The 16,410-nt window shown below is 41.2% G+C and overlaps 1 protein-coding gene across 4 annotated transcripts in view; it reads left to right on the forward strand.

The window, feature by feature from the left end:
- Positions 1 to 633: 633 nt before the first annotated feature.
- The window catches only part of PDGFD (platelet derived growth factor D), a 141,809-nt gene continuing 126,032 nt past the window's right edge, over positions 634 to 16,410 (forward strand). For all 4 annotated transcript variants that reach the window (XM_027677329.1, XM_027677331.1, XM_027677330.1 and 1 more), the window contains exon 1: positions 634 to 1,097. In XM_027677329.1, the coding sequence (XP_027533130.1) occupies positions 968 to 1,097 (130 nt within the window). In that variant the 5' untranslated portion in view covers positions 634 to 967. The remainder of the gene's footprint in view (positions 1,098 to 16,410) is intronic.

Here is a 16,410-nt window from a genome sequence, read left to right on the forward strand (position 1 = left end):
TTTAGACCCAAAGTCTTCCAGGCAGTAATACAATCTTTTAATACCAGACCTAATTGAATGAGAGTCTAAATTAGTAGGAATTATCTTTTTATGAAAGATTTTTGACAGTATTTGGCATGACACTAGAGCCCATGTATTTCTCCCAGGGACAACTGCGGGTTATCCAATTTTCCCACTAAGTCTCCTCACCCGCCCTGGCGCAGTTCGGTGGTTTGAGTCATTCAGCCCAGAGATGACTTTTACGTGGCCACCGCGGGCCCGAGCGTGACAGGACCCTCGGGTGCGCGGCCTCTTAGCTTGCGGGGAGCCCCTGGCACACGGCTCCCATCGCACCCACCCGCCGGGAACCCGGCGTTCGCACCACCCCTCCTGCCACTCTTTGGCCGGAGTGGGGACGGCGCGGCCGGTAGCTCAGGGAGGTCCCGGGCACCGCTCCCGCCCCCTTCCTCCGGGCCGCCTCTCCCCCCCCCGGCCCCCGGCGCGGAGCGCGGGGCTCCCGCCGCTCCAGACCCCGGCGGCGGCTCCTGCCGGGCGGAGCGGGGCTGGGCGGTGCGAGGCGGCGGGCGCAGCCTGGCAGCGGCAGCTCCCGCCTGCCACTGGGGCACGGCCGTGCGGGCCGAGGGGAGGGAGCGGTGGACCCGGCCCGGCCGTTCCGCACCTCCGCCGAGTTTGGCCAGCCCAGAAGGGCAGCCAAAAATTCAGCATGCAGGAAGTTTGGAGGCAGCTCGGAGAGTAGAGCGTCGGCGGCGGCTGCTGCTTCCCGTGCTGTGGGGTTTTGCTTGTTTTGCGGGGATTGTGCCATTCCCCCTCCACCCCTCCACCCCGCATACAACTCCCCCAAACACACAAGGAACCCGCAACAACCAAAAAGTCCGGCAAGAGGGAGAGAACACGAGCGAGGGAAGAACCCTCGGCGGGAGAGCCCGTTTCTTCGCAGAGACACGGTCCCGCTCCCAGCTGGTCCCAAATGCAACTGCTCATCCTCCTCCTGCTCTACGCCGTCGTCTGTGCGAACTTTTGCAGCCGTCAGGGCACCACCGCCCCTGCCCAGAGCGGATCTATAAAAGCCCTGCGGGCCTCCAACATCAGGCGAGATGGTAAGTGTCCTGCTGCTTTATTTGTTCCCAAGGGCTGCATTTGTGGGGGGAGCCCTGAGCGAACCTCTGGGCTGCTGTTCCTCTGTCTCGGGAATGGGGGCCGCATCCCCAGGGGAGGACGGGGGTCTGTCTGGGTGGAGGTCCCGTCCCCGAGGGGTCAGCCGGGGGCATGGGAGTCAGACCCTGAAGTCTGGTCCCTGGAGACTGCTCCGGGAGCGTGTGGCCAGGTGGCAGGAGGGAGGTGTGGACTGAGAGGGCGGCTCTGCCCGGCAACTGAACCTCCGGCGGTCCCAGACTTCTCAGGGCAACTTCGAGGAGGTATCCTAGGAGTCGGCGGTGCCGTCTGCGTCCCCTCCGGGCTGCAGCCGGCACCTTGCTCCTGACGACCATCGGGCCCGTGTCCCCCGTGTGCCTGTGATGTGCCGACGGCGGGGGCAATGCCGGGCAAGCGGCGGGTTTGTGGCGGGGGTGTGGGTGGTGGGGGAAGCCGTCGCCTCAGGGCTTCTTGTGGGAAGCGGGCTCCTCTCCCAGCCCCCCCACCCCGCAGCCGTCGCCGTGTTTGGCTCCTGTAAGGGCTGTCGGGATGCCGCCCTCCAGGTGGGAGACTGCCTAGGGCTCGGGGTTCCCTTGGGTCTGCTGGGCAAGCAATGCCTCACCAGGACTGGCCTCGTCCCTTGTGATGCCCAGGGATGGTGAACACCCTGCAGGGCGGCCGCGGGCTCTCGGATACTGCCCGTTCGGTAGGAAGGATGGTGTCAGCTGGTGTATCTGAACTCTGGTGGTGTTCCCGCCGCTGCCAGCGGAGGATGCCCTGGAGGGGCCCTGGAGGGTCCGCAGCACGGCTGAGTGGGATGCAGGTGCCTCGAGTGAACGGGTAGCGTGGCCGCGTTCTGTGGCCCCATGGTGAATGAATGGGGAGGCTGCATAAAAATAGCACTGCTGAGAATCACCTCTGGAATCCACACCTTTCGCTTTGGGAAGAGTGATGAGCATCTCGCTGGGAAGCAGCCTGTTGTGTTCCAGCCTCACGTGGACCTGCTTTTGCACGTTGCTGTTTCCCATCTTACACAGCGAAATGCAAGATTTTGTCCCTGAAAATGAACAGTTAAGTTCAGTCTTCAAGTTAACATCTTTCAGTTGACAGAATTTATATTTTTTATAAACCCTTTTCAAAAACCCGGTCGCTTGACATTTCCAAGACTGTATTCTGTATTTACCAGTGTTTATTTTCCAGCATGTATACAATGTATGTAATGGGTATACAGTTGATTTAGGATGATGTCTTTGTTTCAACTTTGGAGCCATATTGAACTTAATAATCTTTTGTATGCCTTTCTAATCACTGAAAGAAGGCATAGTGAAGGTGGACAGTTTTTTTTTCTTAGAATTGAGATATTGAGTCAAGAAACAAGATAGAATTGCAATTCCTTCTGTAACAGAAGTCCAGTTCCATCTCATTAAAAAAGTAAAACAAGTAGTGTTTGTAATAAAAGCATATATGTGTTATTTCTGTTTCATCTTTTAAAAGGTACATCCTTTATGTACCTTTTCAAGCTTCATGACTTTTAAGCCTGCCATCTTAAACTTCGCAGAAGAACTGGGACCATCTCTGAACTAAACTGAGCAAGTTTCCATCCAAGTCAAACTTCAAACAAGCTTCTTTATAGAAAACTGCAGTGATTTACTTAAAACATCAAAATGTGTTTTACACCGATCTCCTCTGTGTAGTCAATAAAGAAATCATTAACCCCTAATATAAATAACGTTTTCATCTTAATGGTAGTGTGACAGGTGTTTTACCGAGGACTTCCTGTGATAAAATTGCTTCTTGGAGTGATGAAGAGAACAAGCTTCTGAAATGATTAGTTAGTTGCTCTCTTCCTAGTTGTGTTCATTTAATGTTGTGATTAGGCTTTACACCTTTAAAATTATCTGAGACAACTTGTAGTAGGTGAACTTCGTGTGTACCAGGTGGGCTAATACTGGGGCTGCTGACAGATCTATATGATCTACGTACTGCCTTTCATCTTTTTCCTGAGTCATGTGCTAGTGAGTCCTACAGCCTACAGAGGTAGTGAAACATGCCCATGCTGAAGTCAGACACCTCTGAAATTCTTTACTGGATAGCCATTTACTGAGGAATGTAACAGACCTTTAGTCAGAACACACACAGCCCCTAGCATGCCTTGTTCTCTCTCTGTGCTTGGGAATCTGCTTGATTTTTCTCTGTGAAGACTCTGTGTTCTGGTGTGGCCAGTGGAGCTGGGCGTCAGGTTACAACATCCAAAGCAGATCAGCTGCTTTCTCCCTGATTTTATTCAAATGAACCAAACCGTTGCTCGAGTTTCTTGACGAAAGGTCTGTATTTGTGAAGCCAAAGGTTATGAGTGGTATTCCAAATGTTGCATGCATGTGATGAGCTCACAAGCACTGTTTAGACCATGGTTGGCTGTCGGCCACTAAAAGTATTTCTGTCTTTCATAACTTGAAGTGGTGTTTTTGCGCACAGAAAGGATAAAAAGTAATTTAATAATATGTCCTGGGTTGATGATCATGATTATTATGTTGCGGAATTAAAAGAGATACTGAAGAGGAAGCAAGGCCTGTTCAGCTTTTTAAAAAACATTATGTCTTGGCAAGTCCAAGACCACTTGCACTTTTTATTAAAAAAGAAAACAATCCTTTGGATTCTATTTTTCTGTTATTTCCAAGCAGGATAAACTAGTGATACTGCATATATGGAGCTTTAATATGGAGGCTTGATCTTGCTTTCAGCCAAAGTAAGCCTTTGCACTCTGCGCGATTTGATATTGTCTTTCTTCTTTCAGACTAAAAGAGGTTGGCCTATTTGTCATTGCTCTTACTTAAGACTGAAGTTTGTCTGATAAGAAATCTGTAGATGAGGGAAGCACATACAAAAAAAGTGCCATTTAATGGCTACCAAACCTAACCAGACTGTACTTTCTGCTGAAGATATTAAGAATATAAATAACCTGCTTACAAGACATCCTCTTGTCCCAGTGGAAGGACGGGCATTGATGACTCAGCAGTCCAGTGTAGCACTAATCAATTTTTTTAAGTGTCCTGGAGATGCCAGCAACACTTATAGCACAAGTAGTGATATTCACTTAAAGTGTTTATTTATGCTATTAAGTCCTTTGAAGTTCATCAGAATAACAAACAGAGAGGTCTTCCAGATGCTTCCATTTTTCTCTTTTGACTAATTTTCCCAGTTTGCAGTATGCAGGTAATACCATATAATTATATGAAGCCTTATATTTTGTTTCTCCTATTTTGGTTGTTTATGTATACTTGGAGATGAAAAGTGGGAGATAAAAAGTACTTATTTACTCTATAATGTCTAACTGAAACATTGTTTACTCTTTTTTATCTGTTATTGAACAAACATTCGCTTAGTCTAGGAAAGTATTCCTAGTCCATATCTTCAGACTAAGCATCACTATACATATTTTAAACTTTAAACTCAAAAGTTTAAAGAAAAAGCAGACCAAACCAGACAGCATAGTGTCAAATCATTTCAGTATGTAAACAACTGAAAGCCATGGAATCAGTATCTTCTGATGTGGATTTGAAACCATAACATCAGATGACTCAAGTAAGACTGTGCTGTTGTGGTTTTCATTAGGAACAAAAAAAATAAAAAAGGAATTTCCAAAGTTTGATTTGCTTGTGCACCACCAAAATACAAAGAAAAATCGTGCTTTATAATTCTGGGAAACTGCCAACAGCTTTTGGCCCTCTCATGGCCAGTACAAATGGATGTGTGCCATTAACTCTACCCTCTTCTTCCCTGCATTGGCCTGTGCCTAATCATGAGGAAAAGTATTTGGTGATTTAGGCAGTATTCTCTCACCAAATAGGCGTTAGGAGTCTGATCTTGGGAGAAGATACAATTGTGTTGTTTTCTGGGTTTTGTTTGTTTTGTTGTTTGTTTTTTGTTGTTTTTTTTTTTAGATTAAGTATGGAACTAGTTGATATTAAATATTCCTCCAATCCAAGACATTCTATGATTCTATGATTTCATGATACTGGGAGAAATTCTTTACTGTGAGGGTGGTGAGGCACTGGCACAGGTTGCCCAGAGAGGTCTGCTCAAGGCCAGGTTGGATGGTGCTCTGAGAACCTGGTGTAGTGGAAGGTGTCCCTGGTCATGGCAGGGGAGTTGGAACTACATGATCTTTAAGGTCCCTTTCAACCCAAACTATTCCATGATTCTATGGTTTTGTGTATTCATGTTTCCATGATTCCATGATTCTATGAAATGTCTCTGGTATTACTAGTGATATAGGAACCTCGGGTTTGGAATGCACTTATTGAGTTCTTTTATAATAGGCTTGTATACATTTTTTAAAGGACTCTAGTAACATAAAATTGTGTCAACTGTAAAATGGATAGAATAAATTTGGTTTTATAGGCTTTATATCCCCAATTTTGTAGATTTTGCATAAAAATGTGTATTTTAGGCTTCATCAGTTATTTTAAAAAAAGCCTTAATAATTTCCCTGGAGTAATACACTTTGGTCTACAATTGTTTAATCGCTGATGTCTCTTATCTATATAATTAACAGTTTGGACTGAAGTATCGAAGGATATTGCATGAGAATTCCAACCATGACTCAGCAGCAAGAAGCATGTAGGAATTCTCTAAAGGAGCTTGAAACGTGTTTTATCAAACAGATGTATATCATACGGTCAAAGTCGCTATAAACTCCCCAACCAGTCTCTCAAAACATCGTGGGGTTTTTTTGGTGTGGTGTTATTTTTGTTTGGTTGGTTGATTGGTTTTTTGTTTGGTTGGGTTTGGTTTTTGGTTTTGGTTTTTGGTTTTGTTTTTTGTTTATTTTGTTTTATTGGGGTTTTTTTATGTATTTGTATGAAATGGAATTAGGCCAGCTAATTCTTAAAAGGCTTGAAGAAAAAACTTGATAATAGTATTGCTTTGACTTGTAGAAAATGAACAATGCTGAAATTTCTAAAATAATGTGGAGGTTTTCCCACACTCACAGAGATGTGTTTCATAAAACATCTAGAAATAGGCATAAATAGAAAAGTCATGGGGACTCAGTGCAATAACATTCATCATATGCTTAACTTTGAGCATCTTCCTAATTCCATTAAAATCAAGGGGCACAGTCGTACAGGATGGTGTAATAAGAAAGCTTGAACAGCTTATATGTAAGTGAGGTGATGCTGAGTAAATCTAACTATATTTTATAATGAACCAAGTGTACAACTATTTACAAAATTAGGAATCATAGAATCATTTAGGTTGGAAAAGACCTCCAAGATCATTGAGTCCAACTGTTTACCCAGCATTGCCAAGTCTGCCACTAAATCATGACCTGGTGTGCCTCATCTACATGTCTTTTAAATACCTCCAAAGGGTGGTGACTCAACCACATCTCTGGGCAACCTCTTCCAATGCCTGACAATCCTTCCAGTGAAGAAATGTTTCTTCCATCTTAACATCCCATGGCACAACTTGAGGCTATTTGCTCTGGTCCTCTCACTTGTTACCTGGGAGAAGAGACCAACCCCCACCTCACTAAAAGCTTCTTTCAGATGGAGAGTGATAAGGTCCCCCCTGAGCCTCCTTTTCTCCAGGCTAAACAACACCAGCTTCCTCAGCTTCCTCATCAGACTTGTGCTTCCCCAGCTCTGTTTCCCTTCTCTGGACACGCTTCAGCACCTCAACATCTTTTTTGTAGTGGGGGCCCAAAACTGAACACAGGATTTGAGGTGCAACCTCACCAGTGCCTATTACAGGGGGACAATCACTGCCCTGGTCCTGCTGAGTGCACTGTTGCTGATACAGGTCAGGATGTGCAGCACTTGGCACTTTGCCTTGTTTAACTTCGTACAGTGGCCATTAGCCTGTCAATCCAGCCTGTCCAGATCCCTCAGTAGAGCCTTCCTGCCCTCCAGCATGTCAACAGTCCTGCCCAACTTGATGTTATCTGGAAGCTGACAGAGGGTGCACTCAATCCTCTCGTCTGGGTTGTCGATAAAGATATTAAACAGGACTGACTCCAAAATCGATCTCTGAGGAATCCCACTTATGACTGGCTGCCTACTGGATGTAACTCTATTCACCACCACTCTCTCAGCCCAGCCATCAAGCCATTTTTTCATCCAGCAAACAGTGCACCCCTCCAAGGCACAAGCATCCAGTTTCTGCAGGAGAATACTGTGAGAAATGGTGCCAAATGCTTTACTAAAGTCCAGGAAGATAACATGCACAGCCTTTCCGTCGTCCAGTGAGTGGGTTACCTTGTCACAAAAGGAGACCAAGCTGGTCAATCAAGACCTGCCTTTTACAAAGCCATGCTGGCTGGGCCTGATCCCCTGGTTGTCATGCATGTTCTGTATGATAGCACTCAAGATGATCTGTTCCATGACTTTCCCTGGTACCAAGGTCAGGATGACAGGCCTGTATTTCCCTGGATCTTCCTTCTGTCCATTCTTGTAGTTGGGTGTCACATTTGTTAACCAAATGTTTCTGAGTTTGCCAGCATTTCTGGTAAATGATGGAAAGTGTCTAGGTGAGCTCTTCTGCTAGCTCCTTCAGGAGCCTTGGTTAGATCCCATCCAGCCCCATAGACTTGTATCTAAGTGGTGTAGCAGGTCACTGACCATTTCCCCTTGGACTGTGGGGGCTTCATTCTGCTCCCTGTCCCTGTCTTCCAGCACAGGAGGCTGAATACCTGCAGAACAACTGGTCTTACTATTAAAGACTGAGACAAAGAAGTACCTTGGCCTTTTCCACAGCCTTTGTTGTTCTGTTTTTGTCAACTGTATTTATCAAATATTCTATTAAGCTTAAAATGAAAAAAGTATATATATCATAGGCATTAATATTTTTGTATATGCCTTTGCAGAATAAACGTAATTTGTATATTCAACATATTATCTAGCATGGCATAATAGATATGCATGTATAAGTTACATAAATTAAAGGACAGAAGCACAAGGAAGTGAGATTAGGTACACTTGATACAGTTGGTTCCAAATTAGCATTAAAATCATAAAAATATTGTACCTAGGGATTATTTTTTTAGAATACAAGCCCCCCCCCTCCACTCCAGGTTTAATGTAATTTTTTGAAGTCCTAGTTGAACAATGAAGTGTTAGACAAATATTTGAGGCTAACTATTCTGGGTAATTAAGATCCTTTTTACATGATATTGGTAGCTATGTAATTTATGGAATTTGGGTTGAAAGCAGCAGTTATGTTTGAAAATGGCTGTTAGTTTTACTAGTTGAAGTTCTGAAAGTTATTAAAATTTTTATTAAGTAAAAAGGAAATGATTAGAAAAAGGATTATACAAGACAGAAATTCTTTGAACAAAATAATATAGAAATTCACTACACTATATTTCTGTCACTTCTTCTTTAGACTGGGTATAAATACTATGTAAAAGGAACATATGCACAAAACGTGTATTATTTGTACAGCAAGAAACTCCTTTGGTGAGCTGTAAATTAGAAGGACAGAGAGTGGCTTTCTTTTCATGCCCCTAATAATACTGTATGTACAAAAGATGCAGCAGGAGTTTATGTGTTTTATGCTCCAGTCTTTTCCTATGGATAGTCTTGATAATATTAAAATATATCTGCAGCAAATTACAGACCGATCTCTTTAAGAACAAATAAAATATCCTACAGGATTGACTCTGAACATAGGAAAAGTAGGCCTCTGCATGCTATATCATAGTCCCAAAGGCCTCAAAATACCATCTCCTTGTTGTCTCTAGAGAAATAACGGCGACATACAGAGGTGACTTCCAACCTTAACCATTCTGCAGTGGCACCTACTACAGCTGAGAGGAGGATGATGATGGGTGGAATACATCAATTTTAAGAAGCAGTGGTTGCCTTCCCCATCTCTTACATCCTGCTCTCCCTCTTTCCCACTCTCACGCCTTTTCCTATGCGTAAGAGTAGCAGGAACAAGAAGTCTGGTTCTCTCACATCTCTGAGCCCAGCTTGTCGCTTCTCCTTGCCTTCATCCTCCATTTCTTGTGTAGCAGCCTTGTGTTTTGCCTACCCAGCTGAGAAAACTTGAGTTACCTTTCAGTGTTTGTAGCATGATCCCAACCATAGAGAAGGACGGTCTGCCCTGTCTTTTTCTGGCTTTTGTGCAGCTTCAGGGATTTGACACAAGGATATTATAGGAGTCCTAAGAAATACCATGAAAGCTCTGTGTTGCCATTCTTTGTAGTAGGAATTTGTCCTCTATTGCAGCAAAATTTAGTAGTAATCTTTTAGTTGATTCAAGTTTATTCAATAATTGCCTCCAAAAATTCTGCTGTATTTGTAAGGTTGATTACGTTATACCACATTTTGGATAAAAGAGACCACTTATATCACTGCTTCTGGTGAGGATCTCCTGGCTAAAACACTGGATTGTGTTAGGTTGTTTGGCCCTTTGTTTCAAATCAATCTCCTGTTTACAAAGCTGAGGAAATAGCCTGTTTACACTGTCAAACTGGTGATACTTTCTTTTGGGAGTTTGGGTTTGGCTCTAAAATTTTTGGTAGTGAATAAATCCTACATGATCTTGAGCTTCCTGTTGTATTTGAGTAATCTTCAGTTTCATGCTTCCTTTTTGATCTGTGTCCCACACTGTGAAGGCCAACATCCCATGTTTCTGCTTTGGCAGTTAGAGCTCTGCATATTTGGAGATTGTGCAGGAGGACACATTTTACCTTCTGTTCAAACTTCTTACCAGTGTATTTTAGCCCTGCTGTACCTTGGGACTTGATGGTGTTAAGACTCTGTAAAAATATTTATTAAACACTAGGTCCATGAAAAACTTGAAAAATAGCCATCTTGACCTTTGTTGAGCCCTGGCAACTTGAAGAGGCAGAAGTCCCACCCACAGCCACCATTACATGTGGGCAAAGACTGGAGATCCTTACCTGGGTGCAGCCACCCTTAAAATGGTGTGGTCTTGCTATCTGTCCTGTCCCACCTCCTGTCTACTTTCCTGCTCAGAGTTTTTGCCACCACTGTTTTTGCAGACTGAGAGTTATGCGACATACTGAGGTACAATAACAGGGTACCTGGATATCTGGTTTTGGGGAACAAAGAATCATACAAGATGACAGCGTGATGTCCTGTATAAAAATCAAGTACCTTGGTTCTCACTTGCTTGCCTGAAAATAGCTTCAGTGGCATGGGAGTTAAATAGCAGTCTCCTTGCCAAAGAAAGCACGGAACAAAACAGGGAAAGCTATTACTCCTGATTTTGTTACTTTACACTTTTGTTCCCTGGGTTTGGTTTCATCTAGTGCATAAGGATATAGAGGAAGGGCATGAAGAAAGAAATCATAATGACTTGATCTGTCAGTTCAGTTTATTTTTTTGAAGAATGACTTTAAAGGCTTTTTTATCAATATGCGCAGGATATTTTTCAAGGCTTCCATGTGCACTCTTATTTTTTACAGGGATCTTTCCTCAGGATTTGTCTCCTCTATACCATTTCCTGATGCTGCTGCTATTTTTTGTGCCATCACCAATGTTTGCAGGACCTAAAGTTAAACCTTGTCAGGCAGATTACTTTTAAAGCTTACCTTAGGCAAGCCATTAGCCTCAAATTGATTAAGGAAAAAAAGTGTCACCTGTTTTTCTTATCAGAAGTGAGTCAGAATGTATTTCTATATATGCTTTTGCAATGAAGTGATTGAAAATTTAAGTACATGTCATTGTAGTTTTGACAATGAATTTCTAGCATTTCATTTTCAAAAAGGCCTTTAAAGGTATTTGGCCAAACCAGAACTGAGCTGCCTTGTTTCTTTCTAGGAAGATAGCTAGCCTAGTCACCTAATGCAACTTCTGCTTCCCTTCTGTTTCCATGGGTAGGAGACAAGCATTTCCTTTGGTTATTTATTATAAATTAGTGTTGTAGATTTTTTTATTTTTATTTTACATTCTCTGTGGCTAAAGCAAAGCCTGAACTTAAGAGACAAACCACCATGAACTCCACAGTATTGTCATTTTGCTGGCTTGATGTTCTTGCCAGTTTAAAATTGCATAAAATTACCAGATAAAATAGAGGATCCAATGCCAGCATGTGAAGCCAGGCAGTTCTCAAAATTGCTTTTGACAGAGGCTCCTACACGTGCAGCAACAGCTGGCACAGCTTTTCACAGAGTGTGAGGGGGACTGTTGAAAGAGCTGACTAGAAGAAACCCAGAGAGCTCCCACTAGGGACTTGGCTGAACCTCTATAAGAAAGCTACATATGGCATGCAAGATACTCTGTGCTTGCTTATGATGGATACTAACAAAGAGTTATTACACATAATGATTGCTGAATAATTTCACGTGGAATGTCCAATTTTTTTCTGCACATATGCATCATTTTTCTGTTAAAAAGGTGGTAAATTTTGACTTTGGCTGTCACCTCAGGTCCAGAAAAAGAAAACTGAGAATAGACTGGCAATACTGGAAGCTGAAGATTTCTGGTACCTGTCAAATACTATATTCAAACCAAATCACTGTCCTCCCAAAATTTTTACTGAATATATACTCTTAATATAAGGCAAAGGAAAGCAACCAGAAAGAAAGGAAGCATCAGAGACATTTTCATTTCAGTTCTTGCCAGGCCAAAAAAAAAAAAGAAATGTAGTCAGATCACTAAATGTGTGGGGTATGGGTTTACCCTGAAATATACTTCCAGAAAGAAATTCAAAATCACATTAGGCACAAAGTCGAATTGACTACACAGCCCTGTTAAATGTACAAAATAAAGAAAACAGAACGAAAAATGGTATCTTTCATTTTGTTAGATTCATTGTAAGACCTGACATAGCAGGACTAAAGGGTAAAATCATGCATATTCAACCAGGTGCATTACGAGCCATGTACTGAGTGCCAGAGGGAAAATGGGGAAAGAACTGCTGCCCTGCCTCACTTTCCCAATTAATCTTCCCTCTAAATGACAGGGGTCTCATTTAGATAATGAGTAAGGCAGAGAGGCTTGAAGGAGTTGGACAGTGTGCAAGACTTCTCCTTACTCCCTGCTGAACTAAGTGCTCCATGTCTTGCTGGTGAATGTGGAAGGGCATCCCTTTGCTTCAGTGTGCACTGTACAGGGCTCCCCTGTACTGTGCCTTCTCCCCTGTGGCTGAAGAACAGAAGTCACAGCTTAGCCCTGTGTCAGCAAGCAATCTGATATATTTCCAGATTTGACTTTCTACATCTCCTCCATTCTGCACCTCTTGCTAAGAAAATGATGTCTCTGCTTATTACAGTGTGATTGGACTAGGTGACCTTTAAAAGTCCCTTCCAACCCAAACTATTTATGATTATATGATTCTGTGAAAAACAAGTGATGTGTTCAGTCTCCGTCTTCCTCACTGAGCTGCATGGCAGAGACAGTCCACATGCATCTCATGTGAGGTGTATATATATTTTCAGCATTTTTTGTCAATTCATGCCATTTTCACTTCCCACAGAAGATGGACACTGTGTGTAGATCCTGTCTTCACCTTGTTCCCAAGACTGGGAACAGTGCAATTTTAAATATTGTGGGATTGTGTTCAATTTGCACAAAAGTAATTTACTGTAACTGTGACCTTATTAGTGTAGTGTGATTTCAGCTGCTGCTCACCTCTTATTAATGACTGGTAAATAAAATGCTAACCTATTCTACAGTTTCTGTGTTGCAAAAATTCAGGTATTCAGATAACTTAATTAGCACTAGTTTCCCCAGTACACTGATTAGTTGCTCAAATCTGACAATTTTTAGATATCTTTGCTTAAAGCAATCAAACTGTAATGAAGCTGTTAGTGCCACTGCGATTTGACTGAGGTCTGTCTTTTCAGTATTAACTGGTATCTTTACATTCATACTCTGTGCATCCATATTGGAGTTTTAGTAGAGAAGAGAAGGAATAGAACTGGTTAAACTATGTATAAAACAATCATGGCTTTTCTCCCTTGTGTTGACAGAAGAGAAAGGAATATTACAGAAAACATAAGCAGGAATGTGTTCCTTCCTTTAGGTCTGTTGTCTGAAGGCTGTCCTGTATGCAAAGGAGGAAGAATCGAGAGAATACGATATCTAGCACTGTGTCTCATAAATCCATCAGGATCACTCAGTCCAAACTGGGACAGCAGCTCATGCTGTCTAATTTTAAGTATGTAAACTATGAGTTACCCTTTTACAAGCTTTATTATCCTTCAGTGGTTACTGTCTCTGTGATTATTCTGGCAACTTCTAAATTAAAATATGTATACACCTTAGACAGCTCCTCATGAAGAAGTCCTCTGCTGCAGGGTGATTCAGGCTTGGATTCATCATGCCACTGTTATGTGGAAGTCTTAGGAATTCTTTGGAGTTTTCTGGTTTCTGGCTCTCTCAAGGATCTAGTTTTGAGACCTTAACTTTATTCTGTAACCTTCTCCCACAATATGTTTTTCTAAGAGAGGTAGTTCCTGTGCCTGTGTGTCTAGCAGCTAGTCTGTCTATGGAAAGGTAATCAAATGCAGTATTGCTTAATTCTATTGTAAATATCTGTTTCCGTAGAGCATTCTAAAGATAATATGCAGCCTCTATGTTGTAACACTTGTGCTTCGTTCCTTTGGCCTTTCCTGCAAGAATAATTACATAATCCTTTTCTATTTGTCTCTGCCTTGCGAAGAATTACTGCTATGGGCCAAATGACATAACCAGCCAGTGAGAAGGTTCCTATGTCACTTATAGTTAGGATTTCTCTCTAATACATGCAAAATTTTATGAATTCATTTAGTTCCACTATCCCTGGTAGTATGCATGGATCTAAGCTGATTCTGATCTCTCAATAGCTGGGACCTAACTCCAGATTCAGGTATCTAAATGATACTTTTTTGTTAACAGGCCCTAAAACCTCTTATATAAAATCTATACAGAATTTTTATTGTTCTGATAGACATTGAAAAGCAGATTGTGCTTTTTTGCCTCTACAGTTTTGGAGATATCTGGACATAAAGCTTTTATACTACAGTAATAAATGAGTTGTTCTCAGCTATAATGTTGTTTTATATTTCAATGAAAATCTTTCTGATCCTATGCTGTTTTGAAGAACTGATGTCATGTCACGTCATGTCATATGATCTTGATGAAATTAATAACACTGTGAAGCTCTATTTACTTTTTCATATTGTTTACGTCTATTGCATTGCAAACTGATTGCTGGTGGGGCTGCTATGTTCTGGAGACTATTCTGCACAAATTTTCATGAAATCTGCAAGTTTTTCTTTATGATTAAATATGAATATATTTTTCTTAAATATAGGGCTCAATTGTATAATAAAACCATTATTAACAAAAATGCATGCTATCCAGTTTGAAAAAGAAACCCATTTGAAATCATGACAGCACATTTGAAGATGTGAGCAAAATATAATACTTTGTAAGATATAACACATGGTATTGGATAACTGCAAAATGCTCTTTCATTGTGATATGTCAAGTTCTACTACTTGAAATGTTGCTGTTTCCTTAATTATGTGTGGAATTGAAGAACTATTTTTATCTCTTGAGGTCAGGAAAAGTTTTGCAACCATACCACAGTAGAATGCAGTTCATTAAATATCAGTATTGTCTATATTTGCAGTAGATTGAATACTGGTGTTGGGATTTTTTTCCAAAATCTGCAATCTTCAATTGCCACTCTACAAAAATTTTACTTTCATTATATCTAGTTTCAATTTACCTGACAATTGTAGAGTGAATATTTGTTTTTCATCTTGTTTAGTTCATTCAGAATTGAGAAATCAGTGTAAGCTTACAAAAGCCCCCAAACCAAACAGACCACAAACAGAACAATTGGTTTTCTGTCTCAGTCCATAAGTAAAAAAGCAACTACAAATGTATGGTCAGCAATGCAGAGAAAACCTGTCAAAATACAAGTAAGAACACACTTGCACAGATGCTTTCAAAAAGATTTACATTTTCACTTCATTTTATTTTGAAGCCCATGAATCATTTCAGAAATATGGCTGCTGCTGTGTTTATATGAATAACAGGACTTCATTAATATACAGTATTTTCTTTTTCTACTAAGTCTAACTTGAATGCAAAACATGTTATGAGCCTTCTTTTTCTGATACTTTCAACACAATTAAGGTAATTCTTTTTATCTAAGAGCTACTTAAAGTGCTGGGATATATACATTTTAATTGAATTCTGATTTCTATCCAAATGCAGCTTTATGAAAATTTTAGGCAAAACAATAATTTTCATTATTATGAATATATTCTCTGAAACCTTAAAAATTATAAAATTCAGGCTGCACAATATACGTATGGTGAGCCAAAGTACCTTTAAATATTATTAGACATAGCTCATCTTCCTAGGGAGCAGAAACAATTACTTGATCTTGTGCTAGTTCTATTTAGTTGTGGACAGTGTGTTCTTGATGGTTGTGTCTTTAAATATTCTTTCTAAACAAGCAATTCTGAAAAGTAAAAATGAAAGATTAAAATTAGAGATACAAAGTTATATTTCCTACTAGTACCAGTATCTTTAGATCCGAGCTGAAACGTCAGATGTGATTGAGTCTATCTGCCCAGCTCCATGGTAGATCAAAAAATAGGTCATGAAGTCAATAACTTTATCTCAGGTCCTGGCTGCAGGCCTTTGAAAAGTGTGTATGTATGTACATACATCTGTATGTATGTGTTGGTTTACCTTGTGCTTTGCTTAAGGGATTCTTATACATTTACACTTAGATTCAGTCTGCATTGCTGCTTAAATTAGGCTATAATGCAACTGGTAGAGAAAAAAAGTTCATTTAAAAAAAATTTGGTGGTTTAAAAAATGGGACATCTTGTTAAAACTTCCCTTATAATTGAGGAGGAGAGAACTGTTCATCCCATTTGTTTTAGATGTTCATCTTGGACATCAGGTGGGATGAATTACTTGCTGCATGTGTCTTCTTTCTGCACTCAATACAGACCAAGTCTAGGGCAAGTAGGTCACTAGCACAGCAAGCTCACAGGAGGACCTAAAAATATTCCAGTTTTTATCACTGTCTGAGAAATGTAAGTTGGATCTTCTTGATCTCTTCAAAATGCTGCATCTTTAGGATAAGATTAAAGATTTCTTTAGAGTGATGAGCAATGGCATTATACTAGTTATTTCTGACTATCAAGTGATAATAGTCCATCACTGGGAATGTGAGCTTCAAGAATAAACGTTCACTACCACTGCTTTTGGGATAAAATGTGGAGGGCTGACAGTGTCGTTGGAGTAAGAGCAGATTTAGGATTAGATTCGGCTTCCTTTTTTTTTTTTTTCAGGA

Source organism: Neopelma chrysocephalum, unplaced genomic scaffold, assembly GCF_003984885.1.
Source record: "Neopelma chrysocephalum unplaced genomic scaffold, ASM398488v2 Primary Assembly neopelma1_43, whole genome shotgun sequence".
Taxonomy (NCBI): Eukaryota; Metazoa; Chordata; class Aves; order Passeriformes; family Pipridae; genus Neopelma; species Neopelma chrysocephalum.